The sequence below is a fragment of the Centroberyx affinis genome, unplaced genomic scaffold, assembly GCF_046629955.1.
Source record: "Centroberyx affinis isolate AG114_WGS23_722 - 3 ecotype Tasmania unplaced genomic scaffold, CSIRO-AGI_Caff_v1 ptg000318l_1, whole genome shotgun sequence".
Lineage (NCBI taxonomy): Eukaryota > Metazoa > Chordata > Actinopteri > Beryciformes > Berycidae > Centroberyx > Centroberyx affinis.
This window is the reverse complement of record NW_027278994.1, coordinates 44139-61763: the sequence shown is the minus strand read 5'-3', so window position 1 is coordinate 61763 and position 17625 is coordinate 44139. Positions and strand designations below refer to the sequence as shown.

Here is a 17625-nt window from a genome sequence, read left to right as displayed (position 1 = left end):
ACAAAAATGTATGTAATATGTATCGTGGGGCAGAAAAATGAATCGCAATATATGTTTTTCCCTTCACTGCCTGGAGCCTTTCTGTGCATATATATAGCACAATGTACATGGACAGGAAAGTGAGGGGGCAGAAATGTGACCTTTTAGCATGAAACCAGCATCAAAGTCACAGTCAGTTCGACAGTTTACATGAGAAGCAATGGGCCATTTTGTTTTTGTTCTTTTTTCATGTTTCAACTTTTTAATGTGAGTAATGTGGGAGTTGGAAAAAAGGCTCTTGTCATCTAAATACACACACAAACGGGAACGCTTGATATTACCCTGAACACATTCATAAGAGCTTCACAACTACAAGGCACATTCCTGAGTAATGAGACGATTATGCAGTTGCAAAAGCAGTGGAACAGTGTGTTAATTAATAGAGCAAAATTTTTAAGTCCTCATGACAATTTTTGGGGTTAGCTATGAAAATGAACATTTTGAAGTTGTTTTTCACATTGCACTCTATAGCCTTTGTTATATGCACTATCCCTTTGTAGTCCCCACCTCTCTGGCATTCACATCAGCGTGCTCAGCTTCCATCATTGAGGTGCCAAGGTTAGTCTAATATTATACGGGGCTGAAATTGAGATAATTTTATTTGGAATCAGAGTAAATTAGTCTCGTTAATGCCCTATTAGGCTGCAGATAAACATGTCTCACATTCTAATTTGGACAGTTTTTTCAGTCTGAGAATCAAAACAAGCCGTAATGCTGCCAAAAGAATTATACAGCTTGATCCTGGTGGGGATGATTCAGCCCCAAGAAAATAGAAGGATAATAGCACTGCACTTAAGAACAGTATGAGAGGTGAATATAAATAGGAACTGACATTTACCGCTCCATTTCTTACTGGCGTACAGTTCCTGCTAACTGCAAACGCACATGTAATGCAAAGAGTGTGTTGGCCGGCACCGTCACGCTCACACCCCGTGTTGTTAATGAGGTGTGCAGTTCAGCACAGGGATACTGCATCATTGACAGCTTATCTAACATTTTTGCACAGTTACGACATGTGCTAGTCTGTGTCATATGGAAAAATATGGATTTCTAGTCCTGTACTTGTGTTATTGGCCTTTTAGACTGTGCAAGGACATACGCAGCGGTAAACAGACAGGGGTTTGATGGCCTATTGAGAAAGAGAATGTGTTTACAGTGAGCTGCTCTGAGTTTCTCCCCCGCGGCCTCAATAAAGAAACATACTGGCTGGGAAGAAATCTTTTATGAGATGGAAAGCCTTGTTTGTTGAAGGCTTTGTTACTGAAATACCATCCTTTTTAACTAGTGCGGAATAATCATTGTACTTTTTCTACAATGTGGTTATTGTGAAGGGATTGAAGGTAACACCTTTTTGCTTGTTTAAGCACAAAACCCTCCTTCACAGTTCGCAGTAATACACTGGTGAACTCTGAGCTCAGTGTAATGCGACAGTATCAGCTGATTGTTTAATGTGTAGAAAGAGCTAACAGTTACGTTAGGTTGGCAGGCAGCTTCTGCAGCGACTGTGCAAACACTCACGTGGCTTAATGCCTCGCTTAACCTGTGATTGAGGTGGATAAATTATGTTTCCTCAGTCTTTTGTTCCCTTAGCTTAGTTATAATCCTCAGATAATTATCAAATCTTTCTCTCATGTAAAAACATACATGCAGCAAATTAGCTTGGTAGCGGCAATTTCCTGACTAACTTGGCAGCAACTCAAGCTAACCACAGAGTTGGGGAACTAACTGAACAGTTGTTCAGAGATCCAGAATCTCTAAATAATGGCAGCTACTGTGTCTGTTTAAAAGAATGGGGTTGCATTCAACCAAGGCTGTAGTGAAGATCACCATAATCGAGTCCAAGTCAAGTCCAAGATCAAGTCCAATCGAATTTGACTCAAGACCAAAAGAGGTCAGAGATCAGGTAAAAAAAAAGCATGTTGTGCATCTTTTAAAAAGTCATAGATATGCTGAGAAAAAGTCGAGTTAAAGTTGAGTCCACATCCAGTAGTGGCCAAGACCAAGACAAGTCTGAGTCACAGTAGGCATAAGACCAAGACCAAGTCCACAGAAAAGTTGACTTCAACAGTGTTGATATTAAATTCAGTTTCATGACGGACAAAATGTTTTCAGCCCTTCATCAGTGTCTGTGAATAAAAGCTCCACAAAGTTCTTGAGTAGGTACCTGTTGGTCATATGTGAATCAATTCAGCTCAATCAGATTGTCAATATGACTTAATGCAAACCTGTATGAGGTGAGAACAAAGTACATATGAAATATCACATAAGTAATGTACAAACTATATGTTGCTTAGGCTTTATGAAGCCTAAGACGTTTGGTTCCTGTTGAGACTGCCACAGAGGTGTTGAATCAATTCTGTAGTAATTTTGAGGCCATGGTTTTGTGTGTTTAGCAACTATCCTGTTAGTGTCGTCTATCCCTGTTGATGATTTTTGAGACTATTCATCATTAAATTATTTTACCCTTTGTTTTTGTGATGCTGACTATTTGGCCTCTTTGGAACTCTGTTAGTTGCCTCATTTTGCCTTGAAAACTAGTGACAGTTACGCCTCTTTTAGCTGACACATACTGCTAATTGGCATTCAACTTAATGTGACTCGCCTGTGTGGCTGCCTTTGTGGTTGTGATTTAGTTACTTCAAAGTTAATGTCGCTTCATGTGGTGTTTCCCTTATTTTATCCACCCTCTATACAGCTTCAGCAGATACCAAAGATTAATAAACTAAAAGACACCAAAGATCAACCTCCAAACATCTCTTTATTATGTTTTTATTTACAATGTGCATTAGTTGGCATTACTGTAAATGTGCCAATTTTAGATGTCTGTTTTCAAGCATAATGTTAAACACAAATGAATGAATGAATGAATAGAGACAATAAAGAGAATAAAGTCTTATGAATTTGTCTCTCCAATCCATTTCAGGTGGCGTCCTTCATGGCTCTAGGCCTGATGTCCATGATGATTCCTCAGTGCGCGGTGTTCGAGGGGCTGGTGGTGGTGTGTGTGTTCCTGGGCCTGTGTGACGGCTGCTTTCTCACCATCATGGCTCCCATAGCGTTCGAGCTGGTGGGGCCCATGCAGGCCTCGCAGGCCATAGGCTACCTTCTGGGCCTCATGGCCATTCCCATGACAGCGGGGCCGCCCATTGCCGGTGAGAAGCTCACTCCTCTTTTTCTCCTCTTTTTCCCACCGAGAGGTAGCACAACTCTCATTCGAATTTTACAGAATTGGCTGTCAGCACTGACTTCAGTACCTTGGCAGTAACGGTAGACAGCGAGTTGATTGATGCTAGTCGAATGTAAAAAAGAACAGTTGAGCAAGGATAGAAACGTAGGGAAGAGAGGGAAGAGAGGGGAAAGTAGACACACGGATGGCAGAGTACAGTAGACAGAGAATAGTATTTACAGTTCTGGGCCCATGGCCAGGGACAGGCTGTCTCTGGTGATTTGTCTTCAGGAAGAGGCACATACAGAGGCGGACTCAGGCCAAGTACTCTATGGATGCAATATGGGTTCTGCTGCCCGTGGTACTAAACTCTGTGCTGCTTCTCTCCCTGCCCTTCCTCAGTTCTCGACTCCCTTCACGTCTCCTCCCATTTCTTCTATCCATCCATCTTACCCACCTCCCTCTCCTCTGGGCCGTTCTCTTCTCCCTCTGTCTCCCTCTCTATTAGTGGGAGAGTAGCCAAAGGCGCTGGGGGTCAGAGCATTAATTTGATGACTCAGGCGTCCTCCCGCTCCTTCTGGCCAAACCTCTGTCAGCCCTCGCACATACCTGGACTGCATTCCTTACCAAATGCTGCGGCCTCAGCATATAGCTCTCCATTTCTGGACGTTGTGCAATATTTCCATGTAGGGTTTTTCTCAATTGATTTGACACGTTGTAATCAATGACTCTATTCATCATCAACCCTTTCATTTTTGTGAGGGACTATTGGCTTCGCAAAAATATAAAGCGTTCAGACTGCTGGAGCGCTTTTGAGAGGATGGGCCTTCATTTGGAGGCTTTTATGTGTAGTGTTTGGAAAAATAGTATATGTAGTTTTGAATTTTGTGTTAAAAAAGTATGAAAATGTACAATCAGTTGGACCTTCTGTCTCATAGATGCCTGTCTGTGTCCCTGTCAGTGTCTACCACCGCTGTCAGAGGATAGCATTTTTAGTGTCTAGTGCTTCAATCTAAGATGCTATATCTAGGGGACTTATTTGCCAGACTATTCACCCTGCACACAGAGACCAACATTCAGACATAATTACATAATTCTAAGTGCTACGTAGGCTTTTAATTTTCCTTTCAAATCATTAGAGACACTAGTTAGCCCAAATGGGTAATTGACAGATTTGCAGTAAAAATGATTATTTGGGGTTGGGACTACACAAAGACTCAAACCAAAAATGTTACTGCACATCCAAAACAAAGGCAGCTAGGAAACTCAGAGTCGGTTAGTTTGTTGTTTGAAAATAAGATTATCACTTGTTTCTACATATTAGATGGTTCTGGTACAGTATGTGCTTGAGCAGGAATGCATCTGTAACAGTCTTAACACAGTTAACACAGTGAAACTGTACACCCTCTCACTTCTCTCATATCCTCTATATAGTGCCAAGTCACAAGTTCAGCAGTAGACTAAACATACAGTGGAACATATGTTGAACTTGTTGACCTCACTTCATCGCTGTGAGCTACAGTTTGCTTTTCTTCAGGCAGGCTACTATAGGATAAAAAATTCAAAGGGTGAACTTTCAGCATCCAATTATGCCGCAACTCTCCAATTTCCCTGCTGACTTCCATTATAAAATTATAAAAGACTTCACTGAAAGAGCATATCCTTTCCTATAGTAGTAGCAGGAACTGGACTCAAATGCCGTCCTTAAGTGAACCACACATTTCACGCTATGCACATTTTTCTTCTGAATTGGAGACCAACCTACAGTAAACCCTCTGGCATGCATTGAAGAAAGCCACTGTTAGTTTGTTGGCAAAACAGCTGAAACTAAACAATTCTGAGGGGGAACATATTTTTCAAAACAAGAAAATGTAAGTTGATACAACATATTGTAAAATATTTAGTTACAATGCCGTTTTGAGCATGACTCTTTGCATTCAGTTGAGTGTTAGGCCTAAGGATTCCGACCGGCTTTTAAAATGTACAGCAGGCTGTGGTCCATTTATTATACAAAATAAGTATATAAAACAATAAAACATGTTTTGCTTTATTGAATGCTGAGTTTTAAAACTTAAATTAATAAGCCATCTTTGGTCATTCAGATCTTTCCTTTGCTAAAAGAGCTTTGTCAGACAAAAGCACTCACTTTTGTGCTTCTTTTCGATAGCAAACTACAAATGCATGTTCACAATTTTGGAGCTGAAGGATAATGCAAGCAAAATCAACAAATGTTTTCAAATTGCTATTTGTACAAACTATGTATGGTATCCATTTATTTTTAGGCTTGTCAGCAGGGTAAACATCCACATTTAGATCCCTCTATGTCTGCTGATGTCGCTAAGTGACTAGTGTTTTTATTAGATCCTTGTTGAACTGCATGTCTGAAATGCCTGAGGATTGCTCTGCAGTTATCAAACACATTCACTAACCATCTGACTCTCAACACTTAACATTTACAATAACATATGTAGGAGTAACATACTATGATGATTAAGACATCAAGCCAAACAAACAAACAAACAAACAAACAAACGGCACCGAATACATAACCTCCTTGGCTATCATTCTCCTATCCTATCCTATCATTCAACACATAAACAAACCAGCTTTATTGAAAATTACTTTAAATTCTTAGATAATTTCAACTGCCATGTCTAAACTTCAGTAATACAATTAAATTATAACCTGCTACTCTGCACTAATCTTCTAGCTGACAATTGATATGATGGAATATGCAATATAAGACATCTAGTGTAGGCCCTAGTGTAGACATCTAGTATAATAATCATTCTCCACAACCTTGCTGTTGTATAAAACTTACTGTAGGCCAACCTCATGAATCCCGACATCATGAAATACACTGGCCCCATCCCACAAAAGCTTAATGGACTACTACCACAATTACAATCATGACATACAGTAAATAACTCCTCACCTAGAGTCAAATACATCAAAATAAAACTTCAAACTCCAAGTAAAACATTAAGAAAATAGAACAGAATTCTGAAAATAGCCTATGTAAAGCTATACTATTTAAACAAATGATAAACTAACTTCATCAAATATTCTCACCTAATATGCTCAATCGTTTATTGAAATACTTTATTTAGAATGAAGACTGACCCAAGTAATTACTCAAGCACACATTATTATCACACATCCACTCACTTTTTGTCAAACTTACTTACAATAATCATTATATTTCAATTGCAATAAACTGTAATAAATGAGATCGTCAGTACATTTTTTTGTTCTCTATGCCCAACCTAGACTCTAAACAAATATTTCTACTGCCAATACTCCCTGCAGGGTATTGTAGGGTTTCACATGCCTAATGAAATTTCTTATCAGTGTATGCTAATAAAACTGAACATATTTTATGAGATAATGTGGTGTCAACCTCAGTGACTTGGCTAATGTATAAGTTCAACAAATTCTTAACTTGTTCTATAAAATCTTCAAAGACATTCGTTTTCTTCCCTTCCCTTCTCCTCCCCACCCCACGCCCTTCTCTTAGCCGCTTCAATCCATCTTTTATGTCTTCCTTCCGTCCTTTGATACCTATTTTCCATCAGGGATTGATTGTGAAAGCGACCTTGTGTTTCAGTAGGAAAGGCAGGATAACCTGACTTCTCTCCCCCCGCCTCCGCCGGCCAGGTCTCCTCCATGACTACTTTGGGAACTACACGGTGGCCTTCTCTCTGGCCGGGGTGCCTCCGATGGTGGGGGGCGTGGTGCTGTTCTTTGTGCCCCTGATACACCGCCGGCTCCAGCGAGGCCAGGCCGGGGCGGCGCCGGAGGAGCTGGCCACGACTGCCCACATGCTGCCCTCCGCCCCGCCAGTGGGGGCGCTGAAGAGCTGCTCCAACGGAGACATCCTGCCCGGCTACACTGACGTGGAGACGCACATCTGAGTAGCACTATATAAAGGTAACATATGCCTCCACGTATGTATTTGGTAATTCAGATCACACGTATCCGCACTTATATACGTGTAAGTATGTAAACACACACATTTCTCTTTTCTTATTCTTCTATTTTACTTTGCTTTCTTTAGGGATTCAGCCCACCAGCACCTTTTGCCCATCCTCGCATTGCCCTCCTCCAGACCAGAGCCCTACATATGTGGGCCGCAGTCTCCATATATAGGGCTCTGCTCCGGCCCCCTAACCCTAAACCATGGACTTCCTGTCGGCTGACCTTTAACCTCTCACCCTACGGACTGTCCTCTTCCTCAGTGGCTCCTTGTCAGAGAAGAGGAAGAGAAGAGGAAAAGCTCACAGTAGCTAGAAGCTACTGAGAAGCTATGAGGACAAAAAGAAATCAAAATCAAAGTCATGGATGGAAATCTGTGACTAGGAGAAGCGTTAATACAATCTCAACCATTGTTTTATGTTATAATCACCTGGGATTCTAAGGTCATTTTATTCAGTCAAAAACCTGAAGAGAAGAGAAATGAAAAGAGATTTTAATTGACAATAGCTTCTGACATTGGAGCATTTATCTTACTACCTTTGCTTTTTGAGTTTGTAAATGATTAATATGCTTTATTTTTAGATTTCATAATGACAATTTATTAAGAAAGAGGCATAGAAAATAAGAGTTACTGAAGGGATAAATTCACATCCTCTTTATGCAGCACCTTATGCATCTCATTTTTTTGAATGTGATGTGTTTTGTAGTATTTTATTTAGGTCTAGTCAGTTTCTGTAGGTGTATAGCTCATCATGATTGATTTGCAGGTCCATTCTATTGTTCTGTCGTCGGTGTCTACTCTGACAGCTGCAGGGGGAACGCACCTGTTGTTAATGTCACAGCAGGTAACAGACGAGTCTTTTCAGAGAGATCAGCCACCAGACACGGTCACCTCAACTCAGCCGCACACTGTACTATACTGTAGTTCACACCGAGGGTCAAACCTCATCGAACCGACTTCAACTGATCTGCCAGCCGGCCCACATGGGTGCCAGATGTGTGACTGTGGCAGCCGCTGATTCCACTGTGCCAGGCAAACTGATTCCAACACCAAGTACACAAGTGTTTGAGAGGATTTTTTCCACATTTTTTGATATAGGTCAGTCGTGAATATGGCGGCAGATGTACTTATGCAATGCAAAGTCAATAGATGGTGTGCCATGTCAGAGCTGTGAGTCTGCTGCCTGAACCACGGAAACTAAACACTACAGATGACACAAGGTCTTCTTATTACTCTGCACAGCCTTAACACTCAGATTATTATTTTTTTCAAAGCATGCATTTCTACAATTTTTGTCAGCCTGACAAACTGTTTAGCAAGGTGCTAGATAATTCCATGTGACACTGTGTTTTGTCATGGCTTGTGCACACAAGTGCACACTGAAGCACTGTGCACTTGCTTAACTGGAAACAGTTACAGTCATAGTCCTAACAAGAGATTGACAGCTGTTGGTAGCATAGATTTTCTTCAAATTCAAAAACAATATGGCATTTTATATCAATTTTTTCAGAACTTTTCCTGTGTGTGTGTGTGTGTGTGTGTGTGTGTGTGTGTGTGTGTGTGTGCACGTGTGCGCATCCGCATTGGGATAATAGAAGCAGTTGATGTAATGTGAAACGACTACGTTACAATCTGTTGATGAGGGTACTTTTGAGATTAATTCTGCCAATGGCGTGAGCCCTCATCAGGCCATCTCCCCGATGGATAATCCATTCAGGTTGATGATTTGCTGCTTTAATTTACTGTTGTCCTGAGGGCGTGTCGCTCCATGCGCTGGTAGTCAAGTAAATCCTGAAACAAAACCACACTGCCTCATTTAGATATTCCCTCAACAAGACAGACTGAGTCACTGTTTTGTTTCATAAACATTTGGACCACTTACCTCCTGAGATTACATGTTCTATTGAACAATTAACGTAGTGAACAGATGTGGAATGGAGATGCAACAGCTGACTGTTCAAGTTACATTCTGCGGTTTATGCAGAACTGAATGAATAGCAGAGAATGGAATTGAGACCAAGTAAGGAAATGCCCTCATACCACTATCCAGTCAATGAACCGGCACGGTATCAGGGAGGCATTCTGTTCTGTCAGTGCTCTCCTTGGCTTTCAACCCCATCATTCAGTTGGCTTTGTTGTGTTACGATGCTTTAGGGCCTAAAAGCTGCACTCACCTCACTGCTGAGTGTGATTTTTGGGGTTAATGCTATAGGACAAAAAGTTTTGAATAGGAAAAGTACACCTATACCTCAGTAATCCAGTTGAACACGTTGGCATTCTTTACTCTATCCTTTACTTTATGTACTGTAGTGGTTTGTTGTTGCAGTCAGAATCGGGATTCAGAGCCACAAAGCTGCTGCCTTGCAGCAGTGTCAGCTGCCAAAAGCCTGTTCTCAATCAACCTTGCTTCCTCCAAAACCTCATTAGTGTCTCCTTAGGCACCGCATGGAAGAAAATCTCAAACTTGCACACCCCGTAAGCGAATGGGTAAAGTCACAGTTGGTGTGTAATCAACTTTGAGATTTATCCTTCCTCCTTTGCTCCCATATCCTTTTGCTCCATTGTTCTTCACTTTAACCTTTCTTGCTCACAGTTACCTCTTCCTCCTCTTTTGCCAGTTTGCAATAGCCTCTCCCGGTCCATTCCCCTAAGATTGTAGAGTTGTATCATTGTCTTATTTCCTCAATGTTTCCTCATTAAAGGTAGACTTGGCTGTAGGAGACACACAACCATGAGCAGTGGACTCCCACAGACGTTTTAGAGAGTGTAAAGCAAGACGCATGTTTGAAAACAAATGATACTATCACTGAAATGGCAGAATCTGATGAATGAATGAATGAATAAGTGAATGAAACTGGTTACAATAGAACGCTTTTAGGTGATGTAACTCGCCCTCTGGCCGCCATATTGGAGGTCCTCAGCTCTTAAACATACAACTTTGCAACAAAATTCAATAGATATGGTTAGTTTCTGTGCCATATTTGACGGGGGAACTTATAATTTTCCCACTGATGCGTCTGATCAGTTTTGTGTTCAGAATACGTTTCCTTGTTAGCTAGCAGCTAACATCACTGTCTTGTTGTAAACACATCTGATATACGTACTAGCTAACATACATAGTAGAAGCGACTGTTAGCATTACTAGTGGCTTCAGGTTAACTGAGCTGACTCTTCTCAAGCTACAACTCAGAGTGTTTTGGAGTAGAGACTAGGATTAAAGACCAGATATTATTTTGTCACAGTAAACCCCATTTGGAAACAAATCCACTTTACTATAACATTACTGAATTGACCTACGCCACAGCAATCTTTTCAGGTATCTCTGATTTTTTGCCCAGTTGTTATTTAGTCATTATTTGTGCTAGCCGATTCTCCACTGGACCTCCATGATGGCACCAGATGTGGTTGCTAGATTTGTGACAAAACTACAAAGCCTCATATTGAGTTTTTGAAATGGCAACAAGGGACTATCAAGTCTTTTTTTCTTCCTTTCTTGTTTTGACTATCTTCATTGTCAATGCTGTGTCTATATTAGCGGGTTAGCCCAACCTAATTTCTGGCTAGAACCAGATGATTAGTCATCCTCGTTACTGTAGATCCAAATAGAGAAAACTGACATGTACCAAGATATGTACTTAATATACTTTGTATTGATTTTTAATTAACCACAAACTGTCTTTTGCTTTGTTTTGTTTTTAGTTGATTTTCGTTTGTCGGAGTTTATAGTAATACAATTCGATGACTACTGGAAGAAGAATAACTATTGAGATAGTATATCTATTCTGAGTAAAATAATATATAATAATATTGGAGCTGGATGACATACATGTGGATGTTTGTGTGGTGTCTGCTGAAGCAGTGTTTGGCTTGCCAAAGTCTTGTTGTCAATGCAGCATTGCTGGGCTCATGGTCCACCTCCTGCAACCACTTTAGTTCTAAAGTCTGATCATGATGAACTCAACTGGATGAAGGTTTGCATTTGTCCCCATGTGTAGCACTGAGAGCTGTGGAGCCTGGGATAGTTTCAGGAGCAGCTATAGCTACAGTAAAACTCTATGTTAATCAACTGTCTACTAGTAACACTACTACTTGTTTTGAGAGTTTTTAAGATTTTACATATTTTTTCTAATAATTAGAAAGATTTTGAAGTATTGTTGGAATTTTAGCTCAGTTTTACCAAGCAGTCAAAATGGTCAAAACCCCAGTGGACTTCATATTTTCTTTCCTCTGTTTGCTTTTCCTTATTTGTTGGTGCTTGCCTGTGACATTATGCAGGTCGGAGCTAGAGAAGGACACATTCAACACACCAAGGACATAAAAAACCTGTCCTTAAAGTAAACTCCTTAAAGGAAAATTTCCATGTGCTATTCAGATATTTGATCAAGCTTTAGAGAAGTCTATAGACTAGATGGAGCTGACATGCATGGTTTGGTTCCCTGGTTGTTGCCACGTGAACATGAGCAAGACTCACTGCTAATGCAAAATCAACAGCAGTAAAGTGGCAGCCATGACATTGTGCAGAATAATTGGTCAAAAGCAACTGAAATCAACATGTTTATGCTAAATTCATCTTTTAAAATGTTACTTTAACTGTGACTTAAAGGCTTGACTATCACCTGACTATCACATGAAAAAAAACAGCAATCATCCTTTAAGCTTTTGGAGACGGAGGGGATTCAGCTGAGCCCGAATCAACATTTAAAGGCGATCCGGCCTCATAATACTGAGTGGTGTTATTCTGCGCGATGCCATTTCTCTGCTCTCTGGTCTTGGCTTGCTGTTCCAATCATCTGCTTTGCCTCAGCCTGAAGCCATACGCACGCTATCTGGAACATAATCTCCCCACCTACAGGATAGCTGAAGGTCTATAAATTACGAAGTTGAACTATGATTTGTGAAAGTCAGCAACTCCTGTACTGACGTGGAGCAAGTCTGTTGCTGGTCCCACTGTCATCAAATTTCTTTTTTTTTTTGTCAAAGAAACATAAATTGTTTATTGTCATTGCCTAGACCTGAATGATTTATAGACCTTGAAATAGTCATGCTCCATAAGTTCTAGAAACCCCTTCCCCCTTGTGTACGGCTGTTATTCATATACTTTGGAGTATTTACTATTCATGTTTTTACGTTATTAATTGTCTTTCTGACTGTAGACATCATGAATATTGTCTGTTTTCATGTCTTCGAATATTCCAACTTTTCTGGATTTGCTGGTGATATAAAGTCGTATATCTGTTTGTGTGTGGACCCAGGTCAGCACCTTCTAGAGCCTTAGTTATTGAAATAGACATAAGCGGGGCTCTGGTGATCCCATGCCACCTCAACTTTCCCTCTCTAACCTCCAGTAAGGGTGCTGCAGTCTAATCTCTATTGTCTCTCCTCACTTCCTAGAGCTGTCTGCCTCTTTTCTCCCTCACACCCTTTCACCCTTTTTTATATAGCTGAATATTGTTTTTGTTTTAGTCCTTTCATGAAATGTTCTAACAAGGCTAGTGACATCACCAGATTTTAAATTAAGTTATGCTGCTAGAAAAAATGTAATTTTTTGTGTTTTTGGTGAAGTTATTTTGAATCTGTATCAAAACAAACAGACACAATTGTTTTGTTTTTTTCTATTAAACCAACAATAAAGGTGTAATATGATAACAACAATCTGTCTTGTCGCTGTCACTGTTTTGTTTTGTTAGGCGTGCAGTCATGTCGGAATTTCACCTCAGATATCCTTCATTCAAAAGTAATGAAAGAAAAATGCCATCCTCTGCAGTGTAGGGGCCCATTGAAGGCGTCTTTAAACTTCTGAGCTGCTCTCGTCGCCATAGCAACATCGGTCGAGTTCATTCAGGCATCAAGGCCTCCCTTGACTCCTCGTTCCCCCGCTTGACCTCAGTATCTCGCCGCCAGACAGCTAATCATGCTGAGTCTAAAGAGCACGCTTCACTGAATCATTTCCAAGAGACGTAATGGAGCTCTGTATGTACATACAGTCGGCTATTGTGTACATGGTACAAGACAGACAGTAAATCACTTGTGGAGCTGTGGAGTTTTCTCCTCACTTTTTGATAAATAAGGACAGGAAGAATGAGCAGTGATCCCTAACTGGGGCATGCACACTGAAAAAGGCTTCATTTAGTCACGTATGCAGCCTCCAAATCTTATTGGATATGCACCGGAAAAGAGAAAATAAGATCTTAATACTCAATTCTGAAATAAATGACTTGTTAAGATGGATATTTTTGCAGTGCATTTCAAGCTTCTGAATCGTGGAGTTCTATTCTGTTATATTCTATTCTATTTGAGGAACTTAAGAAAATCCACCTAAACAGTAAACAGGCTTTATATGATTTAAATTTCAGCAACAGAATATGCAGAAATGCTAACAAAATAGTTCCAGTTTATGATCTATCGCCTGTCTTGTCACAACACCATATCAGCAACCACATCTATTGTTATCAGCTACCATGGAGGCCTCGAACCTGCAGAACCACTGCCTGTGGAAACATTAACAGGAAAGACTACTCATGAATCATACAGTAGATGAGATTTCTGACTTGTAAAACCCAGCCTCAGTGGAACCTACTGGTACTTCTGGTTAGTGTATACAAAAATCAAGCTGAGATCTATGTGCACAGCAGTAGAAGAAACAGAAGTACTGGATAAGAAAGGCAAAAAAAATGGTTTGGCAATGCATTATAGACCTCATCTCTAGTTTGAAGTAAGTGAAGCACTGGGCTTGAGCGCTGTCATCGTCTCACTGTGTATAAATCATTTAGGGATGGATGGATGGTTGGATGATTACATTATAAAATAGAGGAGTAACAGTGAAAATGTCTCAGTTGCCTTTCCAAACCTTTTCCTCTTGAACCTTACTGATACTACACTGGAGAAATGTCCACTAGGTGTCTCCATACAGAGAAAACTACTGTAACTGATGTAACGGTGTTGCCAGTCCAGCAGAGGACCCCCCTCCCTCATGTCTCGGAGTGAACTACTGCAAACAGGGCTACTGACACAAGCTGTCCCATGAGGAGACCATGAGGGCCCAATGGATTCACCCAATGATCACTATGAGGCAGTTTATAAAACAAGCAGTATGTCTGGCCCAAAGAACTGAGTTTCATACACTAGTGTAGTTGCCCTACAGATCCCAACAATACTAATGAGGAAATCAGGATAGTTTTACAAACATTACATTATAATAAGCAATATTACTTCTACAATAAATATCGCTAAACTGTATTTTAACAATTTTTACTGCAGAAGTAGTTTAATATATAATAATATGTATTGGTTAGTGGGTCTAGCACACTTATTAAGCCATTACATAAGCATATATTGACAGTAATGGGTGACCAAAACACACTTGGTACATATATGAAAATTACACATATTGTCACAGTGAAACTCCAAAACATCATCTTCTCAGGAACTAATACAAACAGGCTGGTTTTTAGCATGCATGGCATTTTGTAGTTTTCCTAATAGGGTTTTGAAAGTATTTCATAAGACCAAGACTTCAGAGAATTTCCTCAACCCATAGAGGAGCATGAAAATCACCAAAATTAGTTAGTTAATATTTAAAAAATTTTAATTAAAGGGTCCCTCAAAGCACCCTAAACTATGTTTTAGTGCTACCATCTAAAAGGTTCCTTGAGGAAGTTTACAAGCACCTTTTGAATCTCAAAAGCATCCCAAAGTCCTATGTGGCAGAGGCATCCCTGCAGACCGCCTACTGTTACAGTCTGCTACAGTTATAGACATATGAGCCCATGAATATATCTTCATAGTTTCTTTTTAATCTCATTCAGATTAAAGGCAGATGACAGAAGCATCAATGTTTTTGCCTGGTTGTGAAATGTTCCCTCAGGAGTTTTTCAGGTTTTGTAGTAACCAGTGTCGTCACAATGGAAAGTTGTGGGAATTAACCACACAGACGCGTACGTGCATACACACTGCCTGAGCGTTATTTCCAGGAATATGCTCCGTGGGTTAACTACAAACTTGAAAAGACCCTTAGTATGCTAATACTGTACTCCAGCTGTGTATGGAACAAAGCAGGTTCACCAATCATCACCCTTAGGTTAACAGCAGCGTCATAAACGTCACTTTGAAGAAGAAGAAGAAGAAGAAGAAGAAGAAGAAGAAGAAGAAGAAGCAATGGTCCGATAGGGTCTACAGCCAGTTTCTATTATCTCTTGGCTATGGGATGGAGGGTCAGAGGCTCAGAGTCCCAGCAGGAGGTGATGTAAGAGAGTGGTTACACTGCGGTCATGTTTTCTGTTGTGTCACACCATGTTCCTTCCTGCCATATCATGGAAAGCCCCCCCCCCACACACACACACACACACACACACACACACTAAAGGACACAGATTCCTTTGGGTGAGACATTCTGTCGTTACACATTAGCATGTTGTGACAAAGTGAAATGTGGCAATTGTCCACCAGTGTCCGCATTCACAGAGACAATCTGAAACACTGGATGAGAGTGGGTATCATGTCTGTAAATAGCAATGCTGATGTAGTTTCATTGACCAGGACAGTTTAGCTACTTATTGTCATCTGATAGTTGATTTTTTTTCCATCTCAGTCAGGGGCGTTGTTAGGATTTCAGAACATCCGGGGCTCAGCCCAGAGGAAGTCACAGAACCACAGTAGGGGGGTCCGGGGGCATCCTCCCCTGGGAGAAATTTTTTAACATTTCAACAGCAAAATGCATCAATCTGGTATAATTTGACATGAACATACATGGGTGTAAATGAAGCAGCATAGTAAACAGTTTGAGCAGCAGTCTGTACAGGCCAACAGTGATACAGTATATTGTAGTCTGTCTGTCTGTCTCTCTCCTCAGGCCTGCCTCCTGAATTCTTCTCTTGACACTTATTTGTCTCCTCCCTCATCTCTCTTTGTCTCTGTCTCCTCTCTCTTGTTCATTTCAGGTTTTGCAAAAATTGAACAGAGACACAGTTATCAATTAATATATAAAACTTTAAATATATATGATATACAGTATGTGCTCATCTGTCTCTACTGTAAAAAAAAGATCCAATCCAATCGTAATCCAGTGAGTTATATGTAATCAAAAGTTATATTTCCATATATTTAACTACCTATATAACTATATTACTACAACCTAATAGTGAGCTACTTTGGTTTGTTTGTTACGTATGGAAACTTAACTTTAAGCATAACTTATTTTAAGGAGTAAATTATTTAACCTGTGATGTCCTTCTGTTAGGAATCTGATATTTTCAATGCCACATCAAAGATCACCATGAAAAGCCTAATCCATTCTGAATGGCTGGAGGAGTCTACCAGCATAGTAAAATAGGCACAAATTAAAAATTACATTTTTAAACTCTTTCTCACGTTTAATGGAAACAATGTCTTAAGTTGAAAATAATATAGATGTTTCATGTGAAGAGAATTATTTTTTGCATTTAATGTTCAGCAGCCCACATAAGTAGACCTGAATGGGAGGATTCAGTAACTGACTAACCAGCTGACTGGAGAGAAATAGTAACGTTTTGTTTACAGTGATCCAATATTATATTGAAGATGTTGAGCTAAAAAAAACAACAACTGCTGTAGCTTGTAGGCATCTAACCATGAAGCTATCAACCAAGTGTCAGTCCAAGCTAACACTCCAGTGTCCATCTGCCGCCTGTTAGTCAGCTCGCCACCACACAGCTGCCTGATTTCTGCTGTCTTTCCAGATATGGATAATCAATCACTTGATTAAACTAACCTATAACATATTTTACCTTTCTTCCTCTTTTGAAAACGTGAAAAAGATCCATAACCTGTCTTGTCTTTTCCTGACATTGTGTTTCCTGGCTGTAGCCCACCTTGCCTTCTCTGACCTAGACTAGGACCGACCGATTAAAATCATCCATAACGGAGCCTATTCCTTTAGCCCCTACCAAACAGACACACACAGCAAGCAGCGACGGGTGAGTTCGATTTGTGTCCCGGAATGTACCCTCTACCCAAAGCCGGGCTTCACAGCTGGATCACATAAAATAACCGGCCCGCTCTGACTACTAACTCGAACTTACCCCACACTCTGTGCGGGCAGATCTCTGTAGACAGGCTCACAGTGGAGCGTGGATGGTGACAGGCGACAGAAATCTTGAACAATGTAAAACTTCACTGAGGACATATTAACTGATCAAAAATATTCGGGGCTAATCTCAAAATATTCGGGGCTTAAGCCCCGAAAGCAAGTCCCTGGCGACGCCACTGATCTCAGTAAGCCTCAGCAAACCAAACTTTCTTTTCTTTTCTGGGGATTCATTTATCAGTACACAGGATATGATGTTAATATCCCTTGTGCCATAATCCAAGGTGTGCATTCATATAGAGGCCCAATTCACAGTTTAACAGAATGATACACTACCATACCAGTGAGTACCATAGAAAACATCAGGCTACACGGTCATAAATC

The 17625-nt window shown here is 40.4% G+C and overlaps 1 protein-coding gene across 1 annotated transcript in view; it reads left to right on the top strand.

Annotated features, from left to right (window-relative positions):
* Window positions 1-12810, top strand: part of slc16a2 (solute carrier family 16 member 2) — a 30082-nt gene extending 17272 nt beyond the window's left edge. Inside the window, exons 5-7 of the mRNA XM_071515175.1 lie at window positions 2963-3191; window positions 6863-7135; window positions 7263-12810. Coding sequence (XP_071371276.1) covers window positions 2963-3191; window positions 6863-7119 — 486 coding nt within the window. The 3' untranslated portion in view covers window positions 7120-7135; window positions 7263-12810. The remainder of the gene's footprint in view (window positions 1-2962; window positions 3192-6862; window positions 7136-7262) is intronic.
* Window positions 12811-17625: the final 4815 nt, after the last annotated feature.